The 24890-nt window shown below is 48.3% G+C and overlaps 1 protein-coding gene across 3 annotated transcripts in view; it reads left to right on the forward strand.

Moving 5' to 3' along the window:
- CLTCL1 (clathrin heavy chain like 1) overlaps window positions 1-24890 on the forward strand; it is a 102459-nt gene that overhangs the window by 75779 nt on the left and 1790 nt on the right. For 2 of the 3 annotated variants that reach the window (XM_023241673.2, XM_011287889.4), the window contains exons 20-30: window positions 942-1125; window positions 3280-3472; window positions 4045-4202; window positions 10164-10328; window positions 11678-11785; window positions 14489-14656; window positions 14733-14882; window positions 18322-18453; window positions 18822-18932; window positions 19201-19371; window positions 22051-22272. In XM_023241673.2, the coding sequence (XP_023097441.2) occupies window positions 942-1125; window positions 3280-3472; window positions 4045-4202; window positions 10164-10328; window positions 11678-11785; window positions 14489-14656; window positions 14733-14882; window positions 18322-18453; window positions 18822-18932; window positions 19201-19371; window positions 22051-22272 (1762 nt within the window). The remainder of the gene's footprint in view (window positions 1-941; window positions 1126-3279; window positions 3473-4044; window positions 4203-10163; window positions 10329-11677; window positions 11786-14488; window positions 14657-14732; window positions 14883-18321; window positions 18454-18821; window positions 18933-19200; window positions 19372-22050; window positions 22273-24890) is intronic. The other variant, XM_045041121.1, reaches the window with a different exon arrangement.

The following is a 24890-nucleotide window of genomic DNA, read 5'->3' on the forward strand; positions in this document are numbered from 1 at the left end:
ACTAGAGCCTCCAGTAGAATGTTGAATAAAAGAGGGGTGAGTGGATATCCTTGTCTTCTTCCTGATCCTAGGGGGAAGCATTTGGTCTCTCACTATTGAGAGCTGTGGATATTTTGTAGATGGCCTTCATCAGATTGAAGAAGTTTCCTTATATTTCTAGTTTGCTGAGAGTCTTTATCATTACTGGGTGTTGGATTTTGTCACATGCTTTTTCTGAATCAATTAATGATGATCATACTATTTTTCTTTTTATGATTCTTAATATGCATTACATTCATTTTTCCCCACATTTTTTAATAAGGCAAAAGAAAACAAGTTTCATAAGAATGTATTTAGTATGATTAAAGTTCAAAAACATGAAAAACCACCTATATTGTTTATATACACAATTTATATGGTAGAACTATAAAGAAGCACAAAGAACTAATAGAGGCACAGTTCAGGAAAATAGGCATCTGTGAAGTGGGAGCAGAGGCAGCTCCTAGAGAACCCACAGCTGCCCTCCAGTGATTGGGGTGCTCTGATTTCTCCTAGCTGGTGCTTTCTCAAGACTTTGGACCACATATACTTCATAAATATTCTATTGTATCTATTCACCAATAATGTGTGTGTATTTTAAATATTTTTTAAATTTATTTTTAACATTTATTCATTTTTGAGAAACAGAGACAGAGTGTGAATGGGGGAGGAGCAGAGAGAGAGGGAGACACAGAATTCGAAGGAGGCTCCAGGCTCTGAGCTGTCCAGAGCCTGACACGAGGCTCAAACTCACAAATTGCAAGATCATGACCTGAGCTGAAGTCGGACACTTAACCAACTGAGCCACACAGACACCCCTTAAATATTTTTAAATTGGAGGTCTTGGGCTGGCCAACCTTCAAAAGAGTGTTGTGTACAGCTTTCATTCCTGTGATACTGTGCTGACCACCCCTTCTTCTCAGGAATCTCCAGAATTTGCTGATCCTGACTGCCATCAAGGCAGACCGCACGCGGGTCATGGAATACATCAGCCGCCTGGACAACTACGATGCCCCAGACATTGCGAACATCGCCGTTAGTAGTGCACTGTATGAGGAGGCCTTCACCATCTTTCGCAAGTTTGATGTGAATGCATCAGCAATTCAGGTGAGCTGCTGAGTGCTTTCATGTTAAACCCTAGTGCCTTCTGGTTGTCCGATATGTCTCTCAGATTCTTGTGCTCTTTTCTGCTCCTCAACAGTAACCCATCTTCCCAGCCTGTTGGCTTCTTCTCTGTTGGGTGCTCCTGCTGTCTGGCAGTTATCCCCGCTTCCTGGTCATTCCCCTAGACTTGGGTACCTGATGCAAGGTTGTGTGGTCAGCCCTGGTGACTGAGGTGTTCTGATTGTCAGGGGCCCTCACACGTGACTGCTGCAGTCCTTCACCCTCTGCTGCCTCAACTCCCTAGAGCAGTCCTGCCAGCCCTCCTGCCTGTTTTCAACCCCACCAAGAGCCCTTCTTGGACCCTTAACCCTCCTCCCTTTCCTCCCAGTCTGTTGGCCTTTTCTGGTTTTATTTCCAAATGGATTGTAAACCACAGGACAGATCACTTTAGTTGCTGTCTTACCAAAATTCTCTATGTCCTTGCCTCTTCCCTTACCATTTTTCTGTATCTCCTTATGAAATCTCAGATCTATAAGCCCCCTTTTTTGTTCATACATGGTCTGTGGCCTTGCTGTGAGATCAAAACTATATGGGGTGGGGAGGGGCAACTGCTGTACCCCAGCCCTCCAGACTGTACTTCAAGCCTGTGTTCTCTTGTTTGTTTGTTTGTTTGTTTGTTTGTTTGTTTGTTTTTTCATTTAAGTGCAAGTTAGTTAACATATAGTGTAATAATAATTTCAGGAATAGAATTTAGTGATTCATCACTTACATGTAACAACCCGTGTTCATCCCAACAAGTGTCCTTCTTAATGCCCCTCACCCCTTTAGCCTTGTGCCCACCCAACACCCTACCAGCAACCCTTAGTTTGTTTTCTGTATTTAAGAATCTTACAGCCTGTCTCCCTCTCTGTTTTTATATTATTTTTGCTTCCCTTCCCTTTTGTTCATCTGTTTTGTATCTTAAATTCCACATGAGTAAAATCATATGATATTTGTCTTTCTCTGACTTATTTCACTTAGCATAATATACTCTAGCTTTACACACGCTGTTGCAAATGGCAAGATTTCATTTTTTTTGATCACCAAGTAATATTCCATTGTATGTATGTGTATACCACAACTTCTTTATCCATTCATCAGTCAATGGACATTTGGTCTCTTTCCCTACTTTGGCTATTGTCAGTAGTGCTGCTATAAACATTGGGGTGCATGTGCCCCTTTGAAACAGCATACCTGTATCCCTTGGATAAATACCTAGTGGTGCAATTGGTGGGTTGTAGGGTAGTTCTATTTTTAATATTTTGAGGAACTTCCGTACTTTTCTCCAGGGTGACTGCACCAGTTTGCATTCCCACCAGCAGTACAAAAGGTTATCTCTTTCTCTGCATCCTTGCCAACATCTGTCATTGCCTGAGTTGTTAATTTTAGCCATTCTGACGGTGTGAAGTGGTCTCTTATCGTGGTTTTGATTTGTATTTCTCTGTTGATGAGTGATGTTGAGCATCTTTTCACATGTCTGTTAGCCATCTGGATATCTTCTTTGGAAAGGTATCTATTCATATCTTTTACCCGTTTCTTCACTGAATTGTTTTTTGGGTGTTGAGTTTGATAAGTTATTTATAGATTTTGGATACTACCCCTTTATCTGATATGTCATTTGCAAATATCTTCTCCCATTGGGCCAGTTGCCTTTTAGTTTTGTTGATTGTTTCCTTTGCTCTGCAGAAGATTTTTATCTTAATGAGGTCCCAATAGTTCATTTTTGAAGCCTGTTTTCTGCCTGATGAGCTATCTCACTCCCTATAGTAGCTCTTTGAGCCTTTTTCCACCCTATATGCCCCATTGTACTATCTTACCAGGATCAGGAGGCAACTTCCATGTCCTCTTCCTGGCCCAGAAAGCTTAGCTTGGCTGTCCATTTCTTTATGCCTTTTCATTGGAGTGTCTCTTCTCTGCATGGCATATTCCTCCTATATAATAGATCTTGTCCTTTCCCTCCATTTATCATCTAAGAAATACTTAATGCCCAGTTGCTTTGGACTGAATTGAAATGGTCATGCAGCTTTAGGCAAAATGTAGAACTGAACAAAAATCCATCTGCTCCATGGAGCTGACTGTGTGTTGTGGAGAACGAGAACCCTCTTGTGTAACCCCTAGGTCCTGATTGAGCACATTGGAAACCTAGACCGAGCATACGAGTTTGCAGAGAGATGCAATGAACCTGCTGTGTGGAGTCAGCTGGCCTGCGCCCAGCTCCAGAAAGACTTGGTGAAGGAAGCCATCGACTCCTACATCAGAGCTGACGACCCTTCCTCTTACTTGGAAGTCGTTCAGGCAGCCAGTAGGAACAGTAAGTTAACCTCTCCCCAGGGCTCTGCTTCTCACTGGTGTGAAGCCTGGCAAGACAAGGATGTCACCCTCCCAGGAATCTGCACATATTATACATCTAGAGATACTGGAGACACTGCTGAATGAAAATTTTTCAAAAGAACCTGAAATACCTGTTAAACTCTGTTAATGACACTAGCTCTTCAGTTGAATGTTAACTAGATACTAGCTCTTTGGTTGACTAGACAGTTTAAGCACAATGGATAGCATTATTGTGGTAATCTTAAGGTCAGAAACTTAGACCCAGAGCTTCTTCTGGCCTTTCCAGTTGACTGTGGTGGCACTTCTCCAGGGGCTGGAATAAGCATCCTGTTTCCTGGTGAGGTCTTTACTTGGTGAAATGGAAGTTCCCATCCTCAGGGTCAGCCCCCATGTGGTTCTGCCCTTTCTGTTTCTCCTACCTGGGATGGAGTTCTACTTATCAGGCAAACAAAGATGTTTATACGTCTTAGCTGAGGACAGAATGGGATGAATTGAGCCTCCTGTTTAAATTTAGCAGCTCTGAATTAACCTATTTTTGTTTTCTGTCTTTAGACAATTGGGAAGATCTGGTGAAATTCCTACAGATGGCCAGGAAAAAGGGCCGTGAATCCTATATAGAGACTGAACTTATTTTTGCCCTGGCTAAAACTGGTCGCCTGTCTGAGTTAGAAGATTGTATTAATGGACCCAACAATGCCCACATCCAACAGGTAGGTCATGCCCTGGGGACCATGAACTGCTGCACATAGGTTCAGGGATTTCTCCCTAGAGTGGCTCAAATATGCCTCACAGTGAATTAAGTCCTTTATTACTGTCACTGGTATGGGAGTTAAGGCCACTGGCTGTGCACATCAGAATGATTCTCCTAGAGAAGAAAGTGTCAGGACTATGTGCCAGTGTTCTAGCTATTATTGCTGGAGAGCAAATTGAACTGAGCAATTGGCCAGGTAAAACAGATATGTTGGAAATTAATAGCTTTTCCATATGTCAGCAATTATCAAATAACATAATGGGAAAAATATTTTTTAAAGTCTATTTATTTTAAGAGAGAGAGAGCACAAGTCAGGGAGGGGCAGAGAGGGAGAATCCCAATCAGGCACTGACAGTGCAGAGCCTGATGTGGGGTCGAATTCACAAACTGAGATCATGACCTGAACGAAAGTTGGCCATTTAACCAACTGAGCCACGCAGGCACCCCAAAGATATTTTTAAAAAAATTTTTAGGGGCGCCTGGGTGGCTCAGTCGGTTAAGCGTCCGACTTCGGCTCAGGTCACGATCTCGCGGTCCGTGGGTTCAAGCCCCGCGTCGGGCTCTGGGCTGATGGCTCAGAGCCTGGAGCCTGCTTCCGATTCTGTGTCTCCCTCTCTCTCTGACCCTCCCCCGTTCATGCTCTGTCTCTCTCTGTCTCAAAACTAAATAAACTTAAAAAATTAAAAAAAAAAATTTTTTTTTAATGTTTATTTTTTTGAGATAGAGCATGAGCAAGGGAGGGGCAGAGAGAGAGGGAGATGCAGGATCCAAAGCAGTGTCAGGACTGCTGAGGTGTCAGCACAGAGCCCGACGGGGCTCAAACCCACAAACCTTGAAATCATGACCTGAGCTGAAGTCAGATGCTTAACTGACTAAGCAACCCCCCAAACACCCCAAAAATATTTTTTAAAGTAGGAGTAACATCAGGGAGCCTGGGTGGCTCAGTCGGTTAAGCATCTGACTCTTGATTTCAGCTCAGGTCACGATTTCATGGTTTGTGAGAGCAGCAGAGAACCTGCTTGGGATTCTCTCTCCTTCTGTCTCTGCCCCTTCCCTACTCGTCCTTTCTCTCTCCCTTTCTGTCTCTTTCAAAATAAATAAACTTTAAAAAAAATGAATAACACAAAAATGTTTAAACTAAACTTAAGGAAAAATGTTAAATAAAAAAAAGATCTAAAGAACTGTAAAGTCTGCTATTTCCTCAGGTAAAGTGTTACCCCTAGAAAAAGTGATAGAGAAGAAGGGATAATGGAATGTATCCTAACCCCTCTTAAAAGAAAACACACACTTTACTGAAATAACACAAAAGTGGACTTTTGATTCTTTAATTCAGAGTAAGAACCAATTAACTGGAAATTAGGTTGGGGTTTTATTTAAAAAAAAATTTTTTTTAACGTTTATTTATTTTTGAGACAGAGACAGAGCATGAATGGGGGAGGGTCAGAGAGAGGGAGACACAGAATCTGAAACAGGCTCCAGGCTTTGAGCTATTAGCACAGAGCCCGACGCGGGGCTCGAACTCATGGACCATGAGATCATGACCTGAGCCGAAGTCGGCCGCTTAACTGACTTAGCCACCCAGGTGCCCCTAGGTTGGGGTTTTAAAAGGGCTTAAAAGTTCATCATGTAATTTTATAATTAAAATTCCAGATGAAAGGTAAAAGTTGAGAAGTTTTGGGGCACCTGGGTGGCTCAGTTGGTTAAGCATCCAACTTCAGCTCAGGTCATGATCTCACGGTTTGTGGGTTCGAGCTCCACATCAAGGTCTGTGCTGACAGCTCAGAGCCTGGAGCCTGCTTTGGATTCTGTGTCTCCCTCTTCCTCTCTCTCTCTCTGTCCCTCCCTGATTCACGCTCTGTCTCTCTGTCTCAAAAATAAATAAAAATGTTAAAAAAAAAAGTTGAGAAGTTTTTCCTTAAAAAAAGTTTTAAATATTTATTTGAATCTTTGTGTAAGGAAGGAATTTTTAAGAATATAAGTAGTGGGGGGCGCCTGGGTGGCTCAGTCGGTTGAGCGTCCGACTTCAGCTCAGGTCACAATCTTGCGGTCTGTGAGTTCGAGCCCCGCGTCAGGCTCTGGGCTGATGGCCCAGAGCCTGGAGCCTGCTTCCGATTCTGTGTCTCCCTCTCTCTCTGCCCCTCCCCCGTTCATGCTGTCTCAAAAATAAATAAATGTTAAAAAAAAAAATTAAAAAAAATATATAAGCAGTGGAAGAAAGCACAAAGGAAAGTATCAGTTTATCTAATGCATAAAAGTTTTAAATATATGTATATTCCTAATCATGGGCCTCATAGGTCTAGATGTAAAAATAAATCCGAAGAAAGAAGAAAAGGCCCACAGAGCCTTACATGTAAATACTTAATTATTGCAGCATGATTTATACTATTAACAATTAAAAGCCAGTGTCCAAAAAAAGAAAATAAGTAAACAACATCCACCAATGGAATATAATACAGCCATTACAAGTATTTAGAGCCTTGTTTGTGATAGAAAAACCTTTCAAAGTAAGTTCCAGCTGAGTGAAATCCTGCATGTACAATATGATGAACGTATCTACCTGCCTAGAAAAATGTCCCAGGTGGTGATAGTGAAGAACTCAGGGTTACGGATTGGGCAGTACTATTCCATTTCCTTTCACTTGCCTGTGTTTGCCAAGTCTTGTTTTAATCGGTGACCATAACTTTTATAATTACCTTTCTGATCAGAAAATTAATAAAGGTATTAGAAAATGATACCTTGTCCCCAGAAACATGGATGGAACTGGAAGGTATTATGCTGAGTGAAATAAGTCAGTCAGAGAAGGATAGATATCATATGTTTTCACTGATATGTGGATCTTGAGAAACTGAACAGAAAACCATGGGGGAAGGGAAGGGGAAAAAAAAAAAGAAAGGGAGGGAGGCAAACCACAGGAGACTATTAAATACAGAGAGTGGTGTGGATGGGTGGATGAGGGATTTGGGGAGAGGGAAAATGGCTGATGGGCATTGAGGAGGGCACTTGTTGGGATGAGCACTGGGTGTTGTATGGAAGCCAATTTGACAATAAATTATATTCATCAAAAAAAAGGAAAAATGAAACCTTGTCCAGAATCTCCCTCTGAATTCATAATAGAATTCTCCTGGCTAGTGAGCCTATTATATATCATAGCCAGAGATGCTACCCTGGGTCACACAGAAGGTATTTCCCACTGGAAGCTGGCCAGACTGGGAAGCCCAGATGGCTTTTTTTGTTCTTTGCCTCTGTACATGGTGGCCCTAAGGCCCTGTTCCCTGCCTTCCACAGTCCTCCAAGGTGGGGTCAGTACACTTCAGCCAGATCCAGCCCACCACCTGTTTTTATGTTTCCCACAGTCTGGCTTCTGCTAACTACATTCCCATGATGTCAATTAACTCATTTTCCCTGGATTGTCTATAAATTGGTAGTAACAACAGTCTTAAAGGATCATAAACTTTGACACAATACTTCATTAATCCATCCATTCAACAAACTTTCCTTGAGCATCTGCCATATGCCAGGGTAGGACTGTGGATGCAGGTGTGACAATAGTAGTCAGATTTCTCCCTTTGTGGATCTTAAGATCCATTTGAGAAATTTGTGATGTGTTAAATGGTATGTGTTTAGAAGAAAAGTGCAGCAGGGAGGTGGGGCAGTGTAGAACAGATGATGTGGTAAGGTGGGCGGTGCCCTTCTAGACAGGTGGCTAGGAAGGTGTCCTGCAGGTGAATTCTTGAGTCTGCATCCCTCTGGGGGAGGAGGCCTGAGTGCAGAGAGAACGGCCTGTGCAGGGGTGCCTTGAGGCGTGTTTGCATGTGTTGCAGGAGCAGAGGTAGTCCAGGTGACTGAGGCAGTACAGTCAAACACGGGCTCGCAGTTCAAGCCAAAGAGGGGAGAGGTGGTTTTTTTGGCACGGAGCGTCGGGACTTGTGGGCCACCAGCAGGATTCTGGATTCCACTCTGGGTGAGACCAGAGGACTCTGAGCAGAGGAGACCATGATCTGGTCTTAAGGGTTAATAGAACTCCTCTGGTTGCTGTCCTGAAAACAGACTGAAGCACAGAGGCAGAAGCAGTGAGAGAGATAAGAGGCTGTTCAGTAGCCCAGGCCAGAATCAATGGCCACTCAGAGAAATGAGTTAAGGTGAGTGACAGAGAGCTGGTGGTAAGCTTGGATTGCTGGTGGAGTGTGAGTGAGAAGGGGGAGTGAGGCAACTATGCCATGTGGGGCATGAGACAGTCCTGGACAGATGGACTTGTGCTTACTGAGGTGGGGGCCATGTAGGAGCCTGCCTTGGGGGCAGTCAGGACTCATGCAGACAAGTTCGATCTCGGCTTTCATGGGCATCTGTCCAACTGGGTACAGGAGTACAATTTCCAAGGAGAATTTGGGACAAGAGCTATAAATGTAGCAGCCTTCAGTGTGCAGTTGACACTGTGCAGTGGGGAGAGGCTGAGGCCTGAGACCAGGCACCCCAACAGGGAAAAATTGAGCTGGAAAGTGGCCGGGAGTGGGGACACAAAAGCAAGGGGTTGTACAGGGAAGCAAGTAGGGGTCTGTCAGGGAGAGTGATGGGTAAGCCAGATGCTGTGCATCCTGAGCTGGAGATGCAGCAGCAGTGACCCTGTTAGGGAGTCGGCAAGAGCCTAATTGCAGAAGCCCAAGAGGACAGAATGAAACTGGGAACAACTCTTAAGAAACATCTCTTCTAAGAAATGTGGCTCAGAAGGAAAGAGTAGAAGCAGAATGGTAGCTGATAGCTGGACTCAGATCTCAGTGAAGATTGGTTGGTTTGGTTTGGAGCTGGGGAAAACAACAGTGATTCCTTAAGCTTGTAGGAGTGATTTAGTACAGAGGGAGAAATCTCTGCCAGGGCTTACAGAGGAGAGGGGCTGGGGTCATGTGCACAATGGAGTTGGATTTGGTGTCCAGGTGAGGGCCACAGATGCAGCTAGGGGAAAGGCTCAGTCCTAGTGCTTATGGAAGGGTTCTTCTGGTTGTGTCTGTCTCCTCACGGGCTGGGAAGCCAGGCACTCAGCTTGAGCTGCTGGATTTGGAGAGGGGAGATAGGAAATGGTGTACAAGGAGTAAGTACCTGGGTTGAGAATTGCTAGTGTTGGGAGCTCCTCTGGGATCACTCATAAATTGAAGAGAGCCTGGGCAGCACTTTGGGGTTCAGTTGTTTGAATTTAGCTCTGCAGTCCCAGGTGTGGAGTTGACAGAGAACCACTCTGAATAGGACTGGGGTTTGACTGAGTGAGCAAAGCCAAGTATAACCAAGGGAGTGTGGGGAGAGTCACATGGCTTGCCAACAGCTGGCAAGCTGGGAGGAGAGTTGGCAGGGTATAGATGGGAGTGGTGGGGTGCTGGAGGCGGTAAGCTGGAAAGGAAGGGAGGTGGCAGGCAGAGAATGGGTTCTTGTGCTAGGCTTCCCAGGGGTGGCACCTGATAGTAACCCCCTGTTGCCATGAGGAACACAGGTCCTCAGAGCAGAGGTAGTCAAAGAAAGCTAAAGCTGTCTCGAAATGAGGGAGATCTGTGGATGACAGCAAGAACGAGGGCTGGTGTGTGATCCCTGGCAGGCTATTCTCTGGTGGGCAGCTGTTAGTGGGGAGGAGGGGACTGGCCTTGAAGCAGCAAGGAGCACAGCTCTGAGGCCAGGCCTACTGGGGTACAGATGTGGGAGATGACAGCCAGTATACACAGGAGCAGGTAGGTGGAGACCACAGGCTCAGTGGCACACTTCCTTCTTCAGAAGTTCTGTGGTGGCCCAGGCTGCTGTGTAATCAGAAAGATACTCATCTTCTTTGAAAACAGAAAACCCATGTTCTTTGAGAACACCCCTGTCACTTAGAAACTTTAAACCAACTCTAGAGAATCTTACCATTTAAGAAGGGCTCAGAAAGCTACTCGGTTTTTCATAGGTTGGAGACCGCTGTTACGAGGAGGGAATGTATGAGGCTGCTAAGCTGCTCTACAGCAGTGTTTCTAACTTTGCCCGCCTGGCTTCCACCCTGGTCCACCTTGGAGAGTATCAGGCAGCCGTGGACAGCAGCCGCAAAGCCAACAGCACCCGGACGTGGAAGGAGGTAAGCATAGGAAGTCTCCAGGAGACCACTAGTCTCCCAGGCCTTCGTGCCTTATCCTTCCTTCCTCCACACCCTTGTGCCAGCTGGGATGTGTCTGGATGCCTGCCTTGTCCAGGCAGGATTCTGAGTCTTCAGGAAGGCTCAGAGACCCTCATAAGCTAGCATTTGTGGTTGAGGCAAAGGCCCTAGAGAACCCTGTGTTCGACCAATCATCTCCCAGAAGTTGTCTTAATAGCATGGAATTATCAGTATGAGAAGTCATATCATAATTTAAAATATTTTTTAAAATTGTATGACCTTATTAGTGGTATAATCAATGTAAGTTGGCATTTTGGTCTCTTGTAGTAAATTGGTAGGGCATGTTGTCTTATAGCGAGCTCTCTGATGATATCAGAATCCTCTGAGAGTAGAAAAATGTTTGTAAAGAGAAGTGCAAAAGATTTAGCTTCAATGAATCTCTGAAGTATTATTTAATAAAAGATTAAAACCCACCTAAATGTCCAATATCAAGGGCATGGCTAAATAGTGTACATATTGCAATGCTACCAAAATGAACAGGAGGTTACAGAAGAAGAGGTTTCAAGTATTCTGTGAGAAATGTGTAGTAAGTAGAATGTCAAGTGTAATTCCATTCTGTGAGTATGTGAGAGAGAGATCTGGTGGTTGCTATATAACAAGAAAAATAGTGAGTAACAATTGTGTCTCAGGGTAATGACCAGTTTTCGCTGGGTTATGTGTTGTTGTTTTTTTTTTTTTTTCTGGGTTTCTGCCAGCTCTGCCTATAGGTATGAGGTCTCTCTTTAGGCCTTGAAAGAAGAGCAGCTTAACGGCCCTTTCTGAGTCCTTTTGAGCAGAAGCCCAAGAGGTTCTTCCACTTCTCAGAGCTTGTTGTCATTAAGTGCCCATACTGCAGAATGCCTAAAACAAAAGTTCAGTTTAAAAAATATTTATGAAAGCTCCTCCTGTATAAACAGTACTCAGATCTACTGTGCTCCATTGACAGTTATTCTTGAGCTTTGTAAAACTGTTTTCAAGTCCCAAACCTGAAATTCCAGCTTTGCTTCCCTGTCACCCAGAGAGACCTCCACATCTCAGGGTATAGAAGTAATTCATGATCCCTCTTCTCTCTGGTCTCAAACACCCCCTTGGCCTGCAGATTAGAAATGTCATTATTGTTCCTCCCAGTCTCACACAGCTCACCTTTCAGTTATTTACTTACTCAGAATCTAACTTTAAAAACCCTGTTTGCTGCTATTTCTTCATTTGTAGTTGCATCCCTGGAAGCCAGCTGTTGTGGCACTGTGCCCTGTCTTGGGAACACTCATGCTGTCTGTCCTTCCTTCCCATAGGTATGCTTTGCATGCGTGGATGGGCAGGAGTTCCGCCTTGCACAACTGTGTGGTCTTCACATTGTCATTCACGCAGATGAGCTGGAGGAGCTGATACGCTATTACCAGGTAATTAGTCTCTGGCCAGAAGTGATCTCTACTGGCAGTGGAGATGATTAGTGAGACTTAAATGCTCCAAATAAAGAGACACTCATTCCCTTATCACATCCATGGGTAGGCATATGAAGCACTGTCTCCATGGGAAAGCCTTTTCATGTGCTAGACATAAATCTATATGCTGTCCATAAATCATATTGGTATGTTAGATCTCTTGGACCTCACTGCTGGCTGGTATTTGTGTTTTTAACACAAATGGAGTTTTAACACAAAAGGAGTACGCCCCCTTCTCTTGTGTCCTTGGACCTTCAGAAGCCCAGACAGTGGCTTGCACATGTGGATAACCATTGGGTAACTTGCTGGGAACACTGTGACCCAGTCATGGCAGAGCCACAGCCTATACCCCAGTCGCCCAGAGTGTGTGGCCCACAGAGGGTATGATTATCAGGTGCCATAGAGACAGAGGACATGTGACAGTCCAGGGGAGGGAACCCCAGGAGAACTTTGAAGGGTGGAAGCTGTCCGTGTCAGTGTCATAGTTAAGTTTCACTGTCAAGTGGTTGACACACATCAGTGTGTTTGGGGCCTGGGCCTCTGCTTATGGGAGTCCTGGAACTGTGTGGTCATACCTGGTGGGGTCAGCATAGCAGACTAAAGGTTTGATTTTGCTCAGCAGTACTGTTCCTATGGAACTCAAGCCCCAGCCTCTTTCACTGAGTGGACAATAAGGACTGGAGGGAACTTAGTGAGTCACAGGGTTCAAGGGGCCTGTGAGCTTGTGAGCGTGGGTACCACTGGAGTCTAAAATGCCAAGCTAGGGGCGCATGGGTGGCTCAGTCGGTTAAGCGTCCGACTTCAGCTCAGGTCACGATCTCGCAGTCCATGAGTTCAAGCCCCGCGTCGGGCTCTGGGCTGATGGCTTGGAGCCTGGAGCCTGCTTCCGATTTTGTGTCTCCCACTCTCTCTGCCCCTCCCCCATTCATGCTCTGTCTCTCTCTGTCTCAAAAATAAATAAACTTAAAAAAAATAAGAAATAAAATAAAATAAAATGCCAAGCTAAGCTTGATGACTTCTTAGTGACATATGCTTTCCTATTCCACAGAAGTTAGAGAAGTAAAACTATAAACAGAGAAAGTAATAAAGCAGTTTGGTGGCTTACAGAATACTTCATTTGTTCAGTAAATGGTGGAGTACCTGCCATGTGCTGGGCATTATTCTAGATAATGGTATCAGTGTACATAACAGAAAAACCCACATTCAGTTGAATTTACATTCAGTGAGGTTGACAGGCAACAAACGTCATGTTTGGAAGTGATGAGTAACAGCGACAGTGGAGTGCCTGGGTAGAGCTTCATGAAGGGGCCGTCAAGGTCATACTAACTGAGAGGCCAAAACTGAACAGAGACCTGGAGAAATTGAGGGGTCTGGTCATGGGGATATTTGAGTGGAAGGGTCAGCAGCCAGGGCAGAGTCCAGAGGCAGGAATGTGCCAGGTATTTGAGGAAGGGCCCTGGGGGACACAGATCATCATGAAGGACTCACAGCAGGACATAGGACCTGAAGGTAAGGGGCCATTCTGGCTTGCATGTTGAGAATAGACTTTTCCTGGGGCAGGGAGAAAGGGGGAGGGGGCAGGTGGCAGCCGGGAGAACACTGGGGCAGGTGATGTGGGGTTAGAAGTGCTCAGGCAATCAGGTTTGGGGGGTGTTTTAAGTGTGCAGCCAAATTGATATGTTAGTGGATTGTGTGTGGGTGAGAGAGAAAAGTCCAGGATGACTCCATTTATTTCAGGCCTGAACAACTAGAGATAGAGTTCTCACCAGTGGACATGGGGAAGACTAAAGGCAGAGGCTGGTGGAAGGGAAGGACAGGGATTAAGTTTTGGACATACCAAGTTTGAACTGCCAATTGGATGTTCATATAGAGGTGCCAGAGGTGGGAGATGGAAACAGGGCCTGGTATTTAGCGAAGAAACCCAGCTAGAGAAATGAAATAGGACACACAGATGGGACATAAAGACACACAACTAAGTGAGGTCATGAGGGGTGATAGCAGATAAAGAAGAGCAGAAAGCGAGTCCAGGGCCCTCCAGCATGGGTTGGGATAAAGTAAGAAGAAGCTCCAGAGAACAAGGCATCTGAGTAGCTGTGCACAGGAGGGAGGGACAGTTAGCCAGACAGGGTCCTGCTGAGGAACTTGCTACAAAAGGGAGTAGAAAAATGGGATGGCACTGGTAGGGACCATGGAGTTAAAAAAGATTATTTCTGGATGGGAGAATTAGCAGGATGTTTGCTAAAGGCAAGCTGTGGAGGGAGAAGCTGATGCCAAGAGAAAAGAAGACCATTGCTGGCCCAGCAGCCCCAGTAGGTGGCAGGAGCTGGGGCCTGGGTTCCAGGCTGGCTGGATCCTAAGCAGGAACACAAACAGGTGCAGATGCTAATAGGGTCAACATAGGCTTTTGCTTCTGATGGCTTCCATTTCTCAGTGAAGCAGGAACAAGGTTATCCACAGAGTGAAGACAGGGAGTGAGGAGGGTGTGAAATAGCCCTCTGGGGATGACCCTTGAGGTTTTCCGGCATTAATGTGATGGGAACCAGTCAGACTGAGCTCAGGCATGTTGGCAGGCTGGAACCAGAGTGTATAACTGAGAGGGAGCAAGGCTGGCCACCCCAGGTGCATTTACCCCTACCCCAAGCATATCTGTTGGTCTGTCAGGATCGGGGCTACTTTGAGGAACTGATCTCCCTGCTGGAGGCAGCCCTGGGCCTGGAGCGGGCCCACATGGGCATGTTCACAGAACTGGCCATCCTCTACTCCAAATTCAAGCCTCAGAAGATGCCAGAGCACCTGGAGCTCTTCTGGTCCCGAGTCAACATCCCAAAGGTAATCTAGCCATCCTCGGGGTTCTAGCTGCCATGTGCATGTGTGGCACAAGCCCAACCCATGGCTGTCCCTGCAGGTGCTGAGAGCTGCAGAGCAGGCGCACCTCTGGGCAGAGCTGGTGTTCCTCTATGACAAGTACGAAGAGTACGATAATGCCGTCCTTACCATGATCAATCACCCTACTGATGCCTGGAGGGAAGGGCAATTCAAGGATGTCATTGCCAAGGTAAGAGAGTGCCCAAGCATCAGCTCCTGCCTGCTGTTGCCCAGCCTGTCCTGGGGGCGGGTGGGCCAAATGCCAGTGTGTGTGCCTCAGGGCATGTTGCCATCATCTTGTCAGAGTCTCACTGCCCTCTGTGCAGGTGGTGGTGATTCCATCTGCACAAAGAGAACAGGGAACAGATGCTTAGGGTGGGTAGTGACTGGCCTAGGGCCCCACAGCTAGTCAACAGGCAGGGGGTGAGGTCCAGGACCATTCTCCCCACCCTGCTCTCACACAGGGTCCTGGACAGCCAGACCCTGGCGTTTGCTCTTCCTTCTGCCCTCTGGAGGGACTCCCACCTCCAGACCCGGTCTATATCATTTCCTATCATATTGTTTCATATTTTCTACCTTATGGCATATTTTTTCTTTATATCTCCCCCTCCAAAACTTCCAGCTCCAGAGAACACAGGCTCCTGACAGAGGTGGAGTCATGAGCCCAGATCTACTGGCCTCTGGGTTCCCACTCTTCCTAGGAGCCTCTATCCTCCCATAGTGTAGTCATGCTAAACCAGGGTGCTTGCCAAGCTATTTCACTAGCTGCCAGATACTGTTGGAAGAGGGCAGGTCTGGGGACATGCACCAAGCGGGCCTCTGCTGTTTTGTTTCTGGGATCAGAGTGGGCCTTGCCTCCAAGCCTCTCCTTCTTTGTGAGCTCTGTGTGTATATTAGAAGCCTAGGAGGTGAAGCTTTCTGTCATCAGTCTCTGGGTCTTTTGCTTTGAGTGTTCTTATTTTGTTCCAGTGGCTTTTCATGAATAACTTGCCCACAGGTCTCCCGTTTGCTGTCAGTGAAAGATAGCATTCTGACCATGTCTCTGTCGTGTTGCTCCCAAGGTGGGGGCATGGCTCCTTACATCTGGATCAGAGAGCCATCTGTCTTCTGTTCCACATATGACTGCTGAGTGGAGGTGTGGGTGACAGGTGGGGTACCTACCCAGGTCTTAGCATCTGAGGTCACACACATCAGTGCTATTCAGCATAATCAGTGAGATCACTGGCCATTTGACACACATCCTACCCTGTACAGGGTCTGCAGGTTGCTAATGGAAGGGCAGGCTAATAGAAGAGAAGGCCCTAGCACACATGAATAACATGCTGGAAAACACATACCTGATCAGTTCTAGGTGTGCTTTTCTCACATTAACTTGAATGCTATCAGGGTGCATTTTAAAGTTGATGATGTGCCATGGTTGAGGTGGCAGTGCTTTTTGTTTCTTAGTGGTGTCTGGAGCGTTGGAGTTGTCCAGGCAGCTGATGTGGCCCATGACCCAAGTGCAATCTACCCTGATGGTGGTCAGGATCAGCAGATTCCTAAAGAGAGATGGAGGTCAGCATGGCGTCTTGGGTCTCAGGTCACATGCTCATGGACGAGACTGTGTCTTGTGGGAAAACAGTGTTCATGCAGGTGACAGCTGAGTTCTGTTCTTAGTACAACACCAGTGCCTCTGCCTGTCTTCCATGTGGGAGACTCCTATGAGCTCAACATGTGGAGGAGAGAAAGGAGGTGGAGGACACCAGCAGGCATGGTGGCCTGCCAGAGAGGACATTGTTGGTACTGTGGGTACACAACAGGAGAGCTTTAGAATAGCCTGGCCACAGGACTGAGTGGTGGAGGGCCAAGCAGGGGTGACATAGCTGAGTCTCAGCCATTTGGGTTACATCCCGGCTCAGCCATTTGCTATCTCTGTCACTTTGAGCTGGTGTCATCACTATCAACCTCGGTGACTCCATCCATAAAATGGACATGTTTCCTGCCTACCAAGTGTTCAGTGGCAAATGCCCAGCCAACAGCAGGTGCCTCTCACAGGTAGCGCAGTGTCAGGAACCAGCGCACCCTAGCTGGTCACCCTTGAGCCTCAGTTTTCTTTTCTTCAAAATAGGAATAATGCCCTGTCCCTAGGCCTTGGGTAGTAGTAGCCATCCTTACCAACTGCACAAGTGGGTATGGCTGTGTTGGTGCTCTCATCCTGGTACATGGCTCCACAGGAGGGTGCCGTGCAGATGCCAGTGCCCTAGATGGGAGCAGTGGATTCTTTAGAGGGTGCCAGATGCCTCCAGATCAGCAGCTCGGTCCAACACAACACATGTCCATTGATCCACACCCAGAGTGGTGGGGCCGGCTCTTGTCCAGCTTCACAGTCACTGCAGTGGGGGAAGAGCATGGCCAATTGTGCTCTGTCTTAAGCCATCCAACCAGAACGATATGGGACATTCTGGTCATGCTTTAATGAAGGCTGCAAGGACTTGATCAAAAGTCAAGGAAAGTTATCCAGTGTGCCCTTGCCCATCCACCCCACCTTATGTCCCCACGGTCCTTTCTGCTTATTAGACATTTAGTCTGGCTGGAGACCATTGATCAGGTCCAGATACCACTGAGTAAAAGGGCCTGGCCGGAAGATTAGCAGTTCGAGAGCTCTGATGCAGTATGCCCAGGGGAGGGGGTGGGGGGCACTGCTCTCCTTTGCACCCACAAGGGCAGCACCAGGGACCCTGAGGCCATTCTAGGTCAGAATCTGTGGTGACAGTGACTGCTCTGCTCTGAGGGGCACATCTAAGTTAGGGAGGGGAGAGGAGGGTAAAGTCAGTAACCAGCAAGAGTACCAGTAATGGGCAGAGCTATGGACAGTCATCTTCCTCCACCATTTGGTCTGCAGATGTCACGGGCCCACATTGCTGCTAGCTCACCTGGACCTGGTATTGCTAGAGAGCTCCCATGCACCCACCCCCTCCACCCAGTATGGCTCTAGTGTTGCCATGCCCTGTGTACCCCTGCACCTTTGTATGTTCCTTTGGACATGCTCATCACCACTAACCTGGCACAGTCCTTCTGGAGGCAGGAGTCACCTTGCTCTCCTCTGAACACAAGGCCCTACAGTCAGCAAGCCTGGGAGGGTGGCCTTCCTGGGGGCACAGGGTCAGCCTGGAGAGACTCAGCCCTCCTCTGCCTACCAGGGTACCTGGTCTGAACATCGTGGTGTCTTGTCTGAGAGCAGTGGAAACATAACAGGATTTGCTGCTGCTCAGCCTGAGCTTCCCAGGGAGGACTGGGGGAATCTTGCTTGAATAAAACCATGTTTTGGTGTTTGGGTTTATCCTGGCTTGTTATCCCTCATGCATTCACTCATCAGATACTAGCTGAGCATCAACCCCACATCAGATACTGCAATGAATCAGGAAACAAAGGCCAGCCTCTTAGGTCATTGAGATGCAAGTGCTGAGGAGAAAAATGTCACAGAGATGGGAAAAGGGGCACATTTGGTCTTAAAAGGGGCAGTCCAGCCTCACTAATAAAGTGCACCTGGGCAAAAACCAGAAGTTCTGGTGGATTGTATGGCATCTTAGGTGAGTGGGGCAACCTGGGGATTGACATGGGCTGACCCTTAGCTCTTCCCTGACCTGCAGGTTGCTAATGTGGAGCTCTACTATAAAGCCCTGCAGTTCTATTTGGATTACAAACCTCTGCTCATAAATGACCTGTTGCTTGTGCTTGCACCCCGGCTGGACCATACCCGGACTGTTGGCTTCTTTTCAAAGGTGAGTCAGCCAGCATCCCAGGGCCAGAGAAGGGTGTGTTGGGCCAAGGTCATGTGAATGATAGTACCTTAATAATCAATTTTTTAAATCAGTCCCCAGAAAATGTAAATATTAAATGTATCAAACTGCTTTTTAGGTTTCAGATGTAGCTTTGTATTTCAGCCAAAATGTTCATAAATGAAATTGACATTTACTCAGTAACCCAGGCAGCTCTTCATGTGTTAGTGTGTGTAGAGCATGCCAGTTGTAGGTGTCCAGGAGACCTGGAACTGGGCTGTACACGCTGGTCAATCAGTGTGCCTTGGGGCTCCAAGCTTAGTGCCCTGATGACTTACCCAAGTGCCCTAACCATTCTCCTGACTCGTCAGGCAGGCCAGTTGCCCCTAGTGAAGCCTTACCTGCGGTCAGTCCAGAGCCACAACAACAAGAGTGTGAATGAGGCCCTCAACCACCTACTGACAGAAGAGGAGGATTACCAGGTGGGTGTGGGGTGTGTGTTCTATCAGAGGGAAGTTGCAGCTCCTCCTGTGCCTCAGGGACCCATGCAGCTAGTGTTGGGCACTCGGGGACTAGAGAGCCCTTCTCTGTACCAGCCCTCTTCTCAGAGGGCTGACCTTGCAGAGGAAGGGTTGTGGGCCCCATAGGCCCCACGGATGGATGGGGAGGGGCCTTGCTGAGGCCAGTGAGTAATTCCTGGTTGCCTGTTCCACTATGTCCCTCACCCACGGAAAGGCCACATCTTTCTAGGGTTTGAGGGCATCTATCGATGCCTACGACAACTTTGACAACATTGCCCTGGCACAGAGGTTGGAGAAGCACCAGCTGATTGAGTTCAGGCGCATTGCAGCTTATCTATACAAGGGCAACAACCGGTGGGCCCAGAGCGTGGAGCTCTGCAAGAAGGACCATCTCTACAAGGTTGGTGTCCCAATGACCTCCCCACCCTGTGTGCTTCCTGATGTTTTGGGGGGTGTGATATGGTCACAGCCCCCTACCAGGAGACATTTGTGGGGCGACAGGGAGGATTATGTTAAGGAGGAAGTGTTTTTAGAACACAGACTAAGGATCCTTATCTGTCATTAATATAGAGCTTCTTTAAAGTTATTTGGATTAAGGAGCGCCCAGGTGGCTCCACTGGTTAAGCTTCCATCTCTTGGTTTTGGCTCAGGTCATGATTTCATGGTTCTTGAGTTCGAGCCCCGTGTCAGCGCAGAGCCTGCTTGGAATTCTCTCATCCCTCTCTCTGTACCCCTCCACTGCTTGTGTATACGGATGCACATGTGCTCTCTCTTGCTCACTGTCTCTAAAAATAAATAACATTTTTTTAAAATGGTATTTGGATCAAAAGAATAGCTCCCATGGAGTTGAATCTTTCCTGGCAGTTGTTTGTGAGTTTCTCTGTCCCAAACAGTGTGGCAGCATTCACTTGGCACCTATTTTGTTTTTGATCAATCCATATATGGGGAATAAAAACACCAAAGTGAAAATCAAATTCAAAATACTTGTGTCTGCCCTTGAGCAGTGGCTAAGTACCATCCTCAGGTCTGGATCTGGATCTGGGCATCTGAAAGCCAGGGTGGGCTGCTTGGAGAGATCCCAGGCCCTTGAAGGCATTACCTTCGTTCCACCTGACCTCAACATCTCCCCAGTGGGGTAAAGTGCAGTTGCACAAGAGGGCCATTGTTGTAATGTGCTGTGCGGCTAAGCTGATTTCCAAGGGTTCCATGTGCTGTTTCCCCTGGGAAGCCTTTTCTCAAGGCCACGAGCTTCACCTAAAGGTGTTAATCCCAGAACTGTCCTTGGCATCCCTGAGTACCTTCCTAGGATGTGGGCATGCATCTCTCTCTCATAGCACATGGGCTGAGGCCAGAGAACTCTGGACATCAGGGGCATGTCAGGCTTCATCCCAAGTTGTTACCTCCAGTTTGGGACTGTTAGGTAACATCTCTTCACTTTTCGTGACAGTGCTCGTGGTCCTTCGTGGGGTGTTTACAGGACCCTGCAGAGGGAGCTCACAGACAGCTCATCAGGGTACTCAGCCGCTGACTCTGGGAGGTGGCAGCAGGGCTCCAACACACCAGAGGGAAGCTGCCCCCAGGTAGGGGGTCCCAGCTGCCCCAACCTGCCAGTGTGCACGCCAGCATCTTGAGTGCATGACCCCTATCAATCGGACAATGAGCAAGTGAGCAGTGTGTGAGAACTGCCAAAAGGGCATCTGTCCTCTTCCAAACCAATCCCACTCCGAGCAACGTGTGCCACGAAGAGAATCCACAAGGACAAAGCCACAGGCAGAAAAATGTTGGCATACATTCCAATACCCTTGTTCTCAGCAAGGGTGACTCTGACCCCCAGGGGATTGGTTGTCACATGTGAGGGTGTGGTACTACATCTAGTAGGTGGAGGCCAAGGTGGTGCTACAGAGCCTATGATGCACAGGCCCCGACCCTACACACAAGTGTCAGCCATGCCTTGGCAGCAGAGCCCACCCTGCATGGAAGTCCTGGGAGGATGGGTGGTTCACAGTGTGCCACCTGGGGGGTTAGTGAGTGGCCGGTGCTAGCTTCTAGGACAGCTGTAAGACAATAAGCATGCTTTCCAGATTGCAGAGGTTGGGTGTAAAAGCCCAGTGGTCACTCAGCCATCAGGGCAGCCACCTTGGAGAGTGTGCACTCTACCTGAGGAACTGGCAGAGTAACTGCATGTGGGAGGCTGGGACTGTTGAGGAGCCACAAGACTAGAGGGGCATGAGGGAACATGTCAGGACATGGGAAAGTGAGGGTTAGGGGGCCCTCATGCCCATGAGTGAAGAACACTCTGCAGAGGTATAGTCACAGGCTAGGGATAGTGAAGGGCAGGGCGAGGACCTGGAGCAGAGCCCTGGCAAGTGCTGCCAGTGGTTCGGGAAGGAGGTTGAGGGATGGGGATGAGGTAGAGAGCTAACGCGTGCACTGGCAGAGTTTAGGTCATTGATTTCTCACCATTGTGGCTAGAAAATAGAAATTACTAATTTACTGATGGCTATCACTAGGCGGTATGATTCTTTATGTTTTAGACAAATCTGCAAATGTGAAAGCGATTAGGGACTTTTGAAGGTACTTTTTTTATGTCAGGAAGAAAGGGAAAATTGCTATTTCTTGAGCACTGGCTTTATCCCTTGTAGCTGCTGCATGTTGAGTCCAGAAGGGTAGCGCTGGTTGTTGACCCAAGCATAATAACCCCGGCCTTTACTGGAAGCCTTGCTAGCTCTGTTACCATCCCCTTTCAATGGGCAACCCCATGCACCCCCTCTGCATGCCAGTAGGGCTGCAAGGCCAGAGCCTGTCTCCCAGGGCACCTGCACCCGTGTGTGCCACCTCCCTCTTGGTATTTCGGCAGGTCTGTGAGAGTCTGCTGCCAGGAGTACACTTGGTGCCCTCCATGGCTCTCCTGGAGCTGGTACTCCAGCCTACCAGAGGGCAGCCGAGGCACAGGGACCCCTCTGCAGGCTAGGATGTCCTTTGTGGGGCCTGGCACCATTCCATGTCCTACCAACTCAGAAAGTGCCTCAGGTAGCACAAGGCAGAGTGGACCTGAGCTGTGCGTCTGCCTTGGTTGCAGGATGCCATGCAGCATGCTGCAGAGTCTAGAGATGCCGAGCTGGCCGAGAAGTTGCTGCAGTGGTTCCTGGAAGAGGGCAAGCGGGAGTGCTTCGCGGCCTCTCTCTTCACCTGCTACGACCTGCTTCCTCCAGATGTGGTGCTGGAGCTGGCCTGGAGACACAACCTCGTTGACCTGGCCATGCCCTACTTCATCCAGGTGATGAGAGAGTACCTTAGCAAAGTAAGTGTGGGCTCTGCTGTGGCTCCCTTGCCACCATGTGGCACAGCTATGACTCTAGCTCAGGTCTATAGAGGTCCTCTGATGGCCCGTGGCCTCTGGGGGACCAGTCCAGGTTGTCCAACCAGCCCTGTCCACCTTTGAGAGACGCCTCATGCCTTCACAGTTGAGTGTTTTGTGCCTAATATTAACCTCTTCTAGAAAATCACCTTGGGGGCTCTGGGTAGAACTGAGCCCCTCCCCACAGGGGACTTGCATCAGGTCTCCCGCACACTGCCAGGGCACACAGTGGGTGTGTTCGCCTACAGACCAGGGCTCTGTGGGGTGAGAACAGTGAGGCACCAGCTGGCAGAGCTCCAGCACACGGTCCATGGGCTCTGTGTGGTCTGTTTATCTCTCAGCACGCCTCCAGTGGAGTTTGGGGTGCATTCATTGGCAGACCTGTCGTGGTAACCCCCCTTTTGCCAAGCACTTAGTAGGAATGTTAACACCTTGACAGGTAGGTAGTCGTCCCCTCTATGACTGCAGATGTGGGTTCAGATCCAAAGCTGATAGATGAAGACATGGGCTCATACCCACGTCTCCCTGGTCCTGAGGCCATATTCATGTCTTACTTTGTTGCTTCTGCCACTCTAGATGTCAGTTGGTGGCCTTGGTGGCCCACTCTGGCTTTCTTTGCAGGTTGATGAGCTGTTTAACAAGATGAGAGTATCTGATTTTAACTCTCCCTGTGTGTTGAAGCCCTAGGTCCTTGTCTGGGACCTAGCTGAGGCACTGTCCAGAGACCCTTGTCACCTAATCTGGTTTGTTTCTAAGGCTGCAGAAAAGCTGACACTCAGCAGCACCTACTGGCCCATCCAGCCATACACCTATCCTTCTTCTAGCCACAAGGACACCCCACGATGCCAAGAAGCCACTAGGCTAGGGCTTCTTTCAGTAGTGTGAGGGAGGGGAGTGGCCTCTAGGAGTTAGTGTGGGGTTTATGGAAGAAACAAGAAGCACAGGTGTGGGGTGGTGGTGGAGTCTGGCTGCCAGCTTTGGCCTATAAGGGCTTACTCTGTCTGCCACCTGCAGAGCCTCCTGGGAGCTGCCCAGCCCCTGTCAAGGGGTGCAAGGCCATCTCCCTGCTGCTGGAGGAGGGAATGCCAGAGTGTGTCCTAGTCCCATTTACACAGCACATCTGAGTGGGAGGTCTCCCAGGACTCTTCAGGGGATGGGGAGAGATAGTGCTGACCATGTGCTGACCATCTTCAGGCTACTAGGGGACATAGACTGGTTGGATTTACAAGAGTCCCTCGTTCTTCAACTACAGTGGATGGCAGCTCCTTAAAGGAAGTGTCTGTGCTGTGTTGGAGCTTGTCTTCAGAAAGTGCTGCATGGTTTCTGCTTTTCCCATCCAGAAGTTGTCTTAACCTGGAAGCAGTTTGTCTGCTGTGCTCCAGAATAAAGAAGGATGCATATGGCTTGAGTCTCTTCCTAGAGTCAAGGCCCATGAGTTAACATAAGAGGAACTTGTGCCACTCAGACCTTCATTGCTGCAGGGGTTGGGACCTCCAGGGAGCCCCAAGGACTTGGGGGGAACACACTCCCTCTCTGTAGTGATGGAGGTCATCCTGGCAACCGTGTCACCTTGGTCAACACTGTGACTGCATAGCTAATTCAGAATGGGACAGTGTATTTGGTCTAAAGCTGCCTTCCTGCTGGAAGGACCTGCTCCCTGGCCCAGGGTCCCCAGACATATGCCCTAGTCCTTGAAGAAGGTGAGAGCTACTGTGGCGCTTGGTCTCACTGCTGCCCCACATGCCTCTCGACCAGCACCAGGCTTGGTGCCTATCATGTTGGGGATAGGATGGGCTCAATATGGGTTTCTTAGGCAGCTCTGGGATCTGGGCTGGGGCCCGACAGACTAACTGCTGGGAGGTGGAAGGGCCCAGACAAGAAGACCACACCCCTTCCTGACTGGAGAACTTCACCCAGGGCCTCTTGATTCATTTGGGAAGCTTGAGGGCCATCCGTCTGAGAAAAACTCACATGCCCAAACCCCCTGGCTCTCCCAGTGGAGGGTACAGGCCTAGCTTAGACCTCAGCCTGAGTGTCAGCCAACTGAAGGCAGAGAGTATAGATTGCAAGTCCATTGCACTGTCTTGTTCCTTCCTCACCTCAGCTCTGGTCCCAAGGAGGGAAAGGGAGCACACAGGGCCAGTGACAGGGCTGTTCTGTTAGGGTTCTGGTGCCTAGCCTGATCTCTCCCAGGCCTGAGTGTACACAGGGCACATAATTTTTTCTTCTTTCTGACTTGAGTGCTTGTTTAGGGGGGTCCCAGACACACAGTTGCTGTTGCCCCCACTCGCATAGTGCTGTTTGCTCCTCAGGTCCCTGACACCACTTTGCTCTCTTCCCTCTCCATCCATGTGTCTGCTGCAGCCTGTGGGTACCACGTAGGACAGCCCCCTGTGAAGCCTTGAGGAAGAGCAGGGAGGCAGCCTGACCTCTGATGGCTGTCCCTGCCCCCACCTCTAAGGTGATACATCCTCCCTGCCAGGTGGGATGTCCCAGATATCAGGTGACTGGTCTCCTCTGAAGGGGTGGGCAGCCTGGACTAGCTGGATGTAAAAAGTGTT

The sequence above is a fragment of the Felis catus genome, chromosome D3, assembly GCF_018350175.1.
Source record: "Felis catus isolate Fca126 chromosome D3, F.catus_Fca126_mat1.0, whole genome shotgun sequence".
Taxonomy (NCBI): Eukaryota; Metazoa; Chordata; class Mammalia; order Carnivora; family Felidae; genus Felis; species Felis catus.